The sequence below is a fragment of the Bidens hawaiensis genome, unplaced genomic scaffold, assembly GCF_021521415.1.
Source record: "Bidens hawaiensis isolate Kalapana, Puna unplaced genomic scaffold, B.hawaiensis_p1.1 tig00015443_1, whole genome shotgun sequence".
Lineage (NCBI taxonomy): Eukaryota > Viridiplantae > Streptophyta > Magnoliopsida > Asterales > Asteraceae > Bidens > Bidens hawaiensis.
The window spans coordinates 368,022-374,817 of NW_027492375.1; the positions used below are offsets into that span (position 1 = coordinate 368,022).

Genomic DNA, 6,796 nt, shown 5'->3' on the forward strand with positions numbered 1-6,796 from the left:
TCTTCTTAGTTCAGGAGAAGTACAATTTACATCTTATTTGACAATACTTGAGGTATTATTGTCAGCTCTTTTATATAAGCATATCGTTGAAACTACTTTCATACACCAAACTTGATTGATTAAAGTAAAAAAGACTTCATAGAAAAGCCGGTCAACCTCAAAGCAAAGCATAACAAACAAACAACATTCTTTTTTCACTTGCTTTTGTACCCGCTATGGTGGGTCTACAAATTCGCAGCCAGCAGAAAACAAAACACTAAAAACAAGCTCCTAAGCCATGATTCTTAACCAAGTTGATCAACAATAAGTTTCCAAGAAATCAGAGCCATACATAACTCATAAGTTCAGAGATTGTTCTCATACTCACCATAATAGTTCTCACCATCTACAAAAACAGCATACGCATCAAAACATGTCAAACAGACTAGCATATTGGTCTACAGCTTAAAACCTTTTACACATCAACAAATAGAAACTACTTTCTTCCACAAACATAAAATCTCACTTACAAAATGAATCCAAAATCAAATTCAAGAAAACAGCATGCATGTTCTTCTTCCTTACCTTTTTTATTTCCCAGATATGATCATCGCAAGGGACTATTTGATGTATTGAGAGACCCATTTGAAACCATCACCATAACCCATTTTGCGTACAATGCTGCACATAAATACCTCTAAAGGACGGACACTTGAATCCTGAAGATTAACCTTCCCTTTGCCAGTGGTGACACCTGTCAATCCGAGGTGGTAGCGCAGTTCATCTTCTGAGGCTGCATAAGGTATGTCAATCTTGTTTCCCAAAATCAGAAAGGGAACTGCAGACAGATTCTCATCAGAAAGAAGTGCATCTAGTTCCTTCTTTGATTCTGCAAACCGTTCTTTGTCATACGCATCTACTAGATACACCACTGCATCCACCTGGAATACATGCATCTCAAGTCATTATCATATACAAATTAACCATAAACATGTATATCATCTAAAGTTTAATTAATTTTATTAATATAAATTCATGCATATCCACGTATTATGTCTAATTACTTGGTAAAAACTAAACCCAGGTGCTCAATAGCAATAAACGGTCTTCTAAGTCCCTTTCAAATGTTGATGCTCATCAAACCTTTTTCATCACAGACACCCAACCGCCGCCACCCAATATCACCAAATCAACAATGAGAACTACATAATACTAAAAATGTGCAAATGTGGACAACAACACCAACGTCAAACACCGCCGTGAAACAAAACCTTATTGATTTGCGAATCAAGATTTATAAACCTAACTTCCAAAGCTATTACACATATAAAAAACAATAATAAACCCTAAATGGCGAAACCAGATCTAAAACAGACACAGACTTAAACCACTAACTATATCTTAAGCACTCTGTCTAATAAACCCAAAAGGAGATCTAAAAACACAGAAAAATAAGCATTTCTTTGGAGAGTGTTTAGACCTTAGAAAATACATTGACCTAAACAACATAAGCAACCGTTTTAGTAACCAATTTAACAGTTTAAAATGGTAAGGAAACCTAGATGAACAAATAAAAGTACAGTTACCAACTGAACATTTTAAAAGTGTATACTAAACAAAATGAACATTTTAAGAACATATACTAACCAAAATGAGCAAAGAAAAGTACAATTACCAAACTGAACATTTTAGAAACGTATTCTGAACAAAATGAACAACTTTGAAAAGTATAATAACCACAACAAATATATTAGAAAGGTAAAATAGCCATGACTAAATTTCACATTTACCCATGTGAGGCTTTGTAGAACACTAGACTACGCACGCATGATTTAGTTTCCTAATACTTTAACTGGTTATCTTCTGTGATAGTAATGTGGTTGTATGCTGACATTTTTTCGACATTAGCAAGTTGCTTGACGCAACACCTAAAATTATTCTCAAAAGCATGCAATCAATTAAAAGGGACCCTTTTGCACCAAGACTTCCTTAGCTCCAGAAATGGTGAGAAGGTTAGTCTTAAAGAGGAAAGCTCTTGCATTTGGCAAATAGGTTTTATTACTCAAATATGTAAGCTTTAGTGTGATGAAAATTGCAAATATATATACACACACACACACATAAATATATATATATATAATGTTTCTATTTTCTTCTTTTTAAAATTTTATGCTACATGTATCCAAACAGTAAAGCTATTTAACATTTGTGTTGTATACGACCACTACTGCCAAACCTCCAAACACTGTTTAATGTATGAACATTATTCAAGTTAAAAAAACAAAAGGATGACCAAATTAATGTTTTAAATTGTGTAGCTATTTACTAAGTCTATTCTATATTGTCTTTTTCTTTAAGACTATATACTAATATGAATTCACAAAGATGTGTTGGTTTCAAATGAACATTAAAACAGTATGAACAACTGAGCAAGCATGATGAATATCATTTTAATCATATCATGACATTCTATAGTTTAATGTTTAAGGACACTGCCATACTATACTATCATGCCCTGTAAGATTTACATTACTTTTCTAATATCATGACATCTGTAAAGTTCTTTGGGCATACTGATTGTCATATCTTACATCGTGCGGTCACTTGTTTGTAAATTGGAAATGTGACAATACAAACAGTGTCGATTTAACAATCACAAATTAAAACCTAACATCTTGTCGTTTGATATCCATCACATATAGTCATGTCCACACAGTATGCCACCGCTCAATCCTTCCAAATAAAGTTACTTGATGAATATAAAGACTTATTTTGGAAGTAATTTCTACATGAAGTCAGGCCTTGGTCATTCAGCTTCTAAGGGTGGCCAGTACAAAAGGTTTCACTAGCGCACATGACAGATAACTGTCAAAGAACATGAAAACTTGATTATTTTGATGTTGGGTTAAAATGAGTGGAAGTTTCTCAATGATGTCTAAGGTTTTATGCATTCAAAAAGAATTACCCAACAAAACAGCTCAAGTAAAACCTGAAGAACCCAGATTGCAAACAAAATCACATTTTAATGGATGCAACTGAATGGCTTTTTCAGTTTTCAAATCGGTTTTGGGCCCAAACAAATGCCTTGTTTTTGACTTAGAGGCTTAGAGTTGAGGTTAACGGCTTCTAAGGGAAGTTACATATATGTGTTAGCTATGACTTAGAGGCTTAGATTCTCCTACACTTTACGTGGACTTTACATGTGATCGGCTTCTTGTTTTTAAGCCTATATATTGTTTTCTGATGTTATTTCTGTCTATTTTTACCATGCTACTCTTTCATCACTTCTTTTGTCATTGGTAGCCTTTTGCTTGGATATATTTAGTTCTGTTTATTTGTCTGTTGTGAGTTTTGAAGCTGAGGGTCTCTGTGGGAGCAGCCACCCTATCCTCAGAGATAAGAGGTATGGCTTGCCTACATACAACCCTCCCTAGACCTTACCCATAGCTAGCTATTTGTGGGATTTACTGGGTATGGTGGTTGTATTTGGTCATTTGAAATTTGAAGAATTAAACATTTAACATTTTGGATTAGTGTAATCACTATATGATCAATTGACCATCTGATCTGGTAGTTGATAAGCAACTAATGATAGTATCATTCATGACTCATGAGTGTAGCTTTCATATCTAACTACCATTTTTCAGTTGAATAGTTTACAAAAAGAAAAAAACAATCTCGGATTGGATTTGGCTTCTTTGGTTTGTCATTCGAGTTCACTTTGGCTTCTTTCTTTTATAAATTAATATCATGTAGCTTAATTTAGTGTAAACTGAATCCGAGAAAAAATTGATATGAGTTCGAATATTCAAATTCAAAAAGGTTTTGCGTTTGAATTCTTGAATCCGTTTTTAGAATATTCAACTTGAATCCGTTTTTAGAATATTCAAATCGTTTTCAAGTTAAGCTTGGTACTTACCATGCCGCTTGTTTTTTATCAATAAAGCGCCAAATTAGAATATTAATTTTGATAATTGATAAAACTGCTAATATCAAGCCTTGTTATTTATTTCCAGAGCTTTTCAATTGTCAGGCTTAATTCACAGCAAACCAACTTATGACAGACCCGGTTGAAACCTTAAAGAAAGTTTTAGAGTTGTCTCGAATGCATATTCTAGGCTATTCAGTTACTCTTGTTGTCAATCCATGAACTAAACAACACCAATACATGTAATACTGTAATGACTAATGGCATGTATTTCCTTCAGCAATCTTACTAGTGAGCAAATGCAAATCAATGTTGACAAGCAACTGAAAACATGATACCACATATAGATAGTAAATTAAAAAAATATCTCAGACTAACTACTTGGATGTGTAGTAAGCCTTTGCTGATTCACTAGAAAGTTCACTTATCAGTTAGTCTTGTTGTCAGTCTACAGCTAGAAAGTTATCCAACACCAAGAACTAAACAACATCAGCATATGTAATGACTAATGACATGTATTAATTTCACATGTATTTCCTACAGCAACCAAACTTGTGAGCAAATGCAAATCAATATCAACATTCAACAAGCAGTTGAAAAAATGATACCGCATACAAAATAGTGAATTAATAAAAATACCTCAGGCTATCTACTTATATGTGCTATTATACTTAGCTGATTCACTGCCCAAATCATTCAGTAACGTTCGATATAAACTCACTCTTTACTCCTAGATCTATATACACACAAAGTGTCACAAAACAAAAGCAACACTATATCATACAACAAACGTATCGAAAATTATAACCGAACAACTTTCAGAGCAAAAATAGATTTAAAATCACAACAAAACAGACACACACATAGCTATCTATATGCAAATAAATCTAACATAAGCATCCATTGATAGCATATCACATTTAAATAAGATCAAAAGGCAAATAATTAAGAAATATACCTTAGCGTAATAATCCTTCCAGACTCTACGAGCGATCTGATGACCTCCTAAATCAAACGCTTTGAACTTAATCTTCCCTATACTCAATTCCTCCGACGTCGGATGCTGCGTCGGCTGATGCTGAACTAATCTCTATACAAATCATATTCAAATTCAATTCAGATCCAATCACACAAAATTAGGTCAAACTCATACTATAAGCATATCAATTTAAAATCAATCAAACACAATAACAGACCTCGTCTTTAAGCATGTGAAGCAAGGTAGTTTTACCGGCGTTATCGAGGCCAAGGAACAAGATCTTGGCTTCCTTCTGCCATAATCCGAGTGACGCAAGGATGCCGTAGAACCAGTCGAACAGAAACATATTGTGGATCTATCTGCCCTAATTATTTCTGACCCTAGGTACAACAGATTGGCTTTGGCTTTGGCTTTGGCTTTGGCTTTGGCTAATGGGACAAATTTCGATTGGTTCACGTCACGTGCTTCGCCTTATTTCCCGGTTCAAAACTAAAACTGCAACCGCAATGGATTTGGTTTGGTTTGGACCCTTTGTTACAGTAAGTTAAAACCCTAGTTGTTAATTGGGTCGTTAATAGGGCCCAATGGATTTAATGTCAATGAATATGGGCTGAATGGGGTCTACTTTACTTTACTTTACTTTATCTGGGCTGGAACCTTGATGGTGATTTCCATCGAGTCCATCTCCGGCATATTAACAGAGTGGGTCGTTTTTGGTTTTTAGCGTGTTGGTTATGGTTTTAACTAACTTGTAGAGTTGTGATCGTTTGGTATCACTAAAAACCAATGTTTTAAAAACCGGTACGTACCAACCGGTTATACCGGATTTTCTTAGAATAATCGGTATTTAGAGGTCGGGATTTTTGGGCGATTTGCTAGAACATCGTATCGCATCTTTAAAAAAAAGCCTGTTTTAAATACAAGAGATTTTTGATATTTTTTGCGGCCCGTATATTTAAAAATGACTTTTAATATGGCGGATAAAATTGAAACGAGTAAACAGGATAAACGACAAGTCATTAAACAACCAATTTTGTATCATGCAAATCTAATGATAGTTTATTTACATATTTTCTAATTGACGATTTCGTTTACAAAGTACAAAGTTTCTATCTCACTCGACCATTGTTCATTTGTGATATTTAGTTCATGTATGATGCATATTAATGTACTTTTGGGTTGTTTTTAACTTGAAACTGTATTTATATGGAATTACAAGGTAAATAATTCAACCCAGTTGAACCTCCCGATGCATTCCGGTCCAACCAGTTGTACCGTTTTCGAACTAAATCCGGTATAAGTAAAATACTGATTTTTAAAACATTGCTAAAAACTCTAGATCGGTTGAAACGTTGTATCTTAAACATGAATATTTGATCTTGAACCGACATCGCTAAACTATGTGAGAAACCGAGTGTTAACGTTTGATTTTTCTTTATAATTGAGTTTATGGTCCGTTTATAGTTAATATTGAACGGTAACAAAAACCGGATATTTAATTTTATTTTTTTATATTTCATTAACTAAAGAGCAGTGTTGTCATAATTGCCAGTCGCTAGTCGGGCGATGCAGTGAAGACTGGCGATTAATCGAGAATTAACCAGCATTGATTAGGATTAACCAATTGGCACCTACTCGGGATTTTTACAACCATTCCAAAGAGTACTGTTTACATCGAAGCACAAACAAGTTGCATTGAGCCGCTACTAACTATTTTTGAATAGCAATACTAAGTCGTTTAAAAATAACATTCGTGGATCGTGATTTCATAGCATTATTATTCATGACCTGTATTAAGTAGCTCCACAGCCTCGGTAGGGATGGCAATGAAACCCGAACCCAATGGGAAAACCCGAAACCCGACATAAATGGGACGGGTAATATCCGACCCGTTAGGGTTTGGGATAGTT

The 6,796-nt window shown here is 34.4% G+C and overlaps 1 protein-coding gene across 1 annotated transcript; it reads right to left on the reverse strand.

Annotated features, from left to right (window-relative positions):
• Positions 1 to 541: 541 nt before the first annotated feature.
• On the reverse strand, positions 542 to 5,232 carry LOC143549100 (small COPII coat GTPase SAR1A-like). The gene is made up of 3 exons (XM_077040094.1): positions 5,104 to 5,232; positions 4,866 to 4,997; positions 542 to 920 (listed from the first exon to the last, which is right to left on the reverse strand). Exons 1-3 carry the CDS (start codon positions 5,230 to 5,232, stop codon positions 600 to 602), a joined length of 582 nt encoding a protein of 193 aa, XP_076896209.1. The 3' UTR covers positions 542 to 599.
• Positions 5,233 to 6,796: the final 1,564 nt, after the last annotated feature.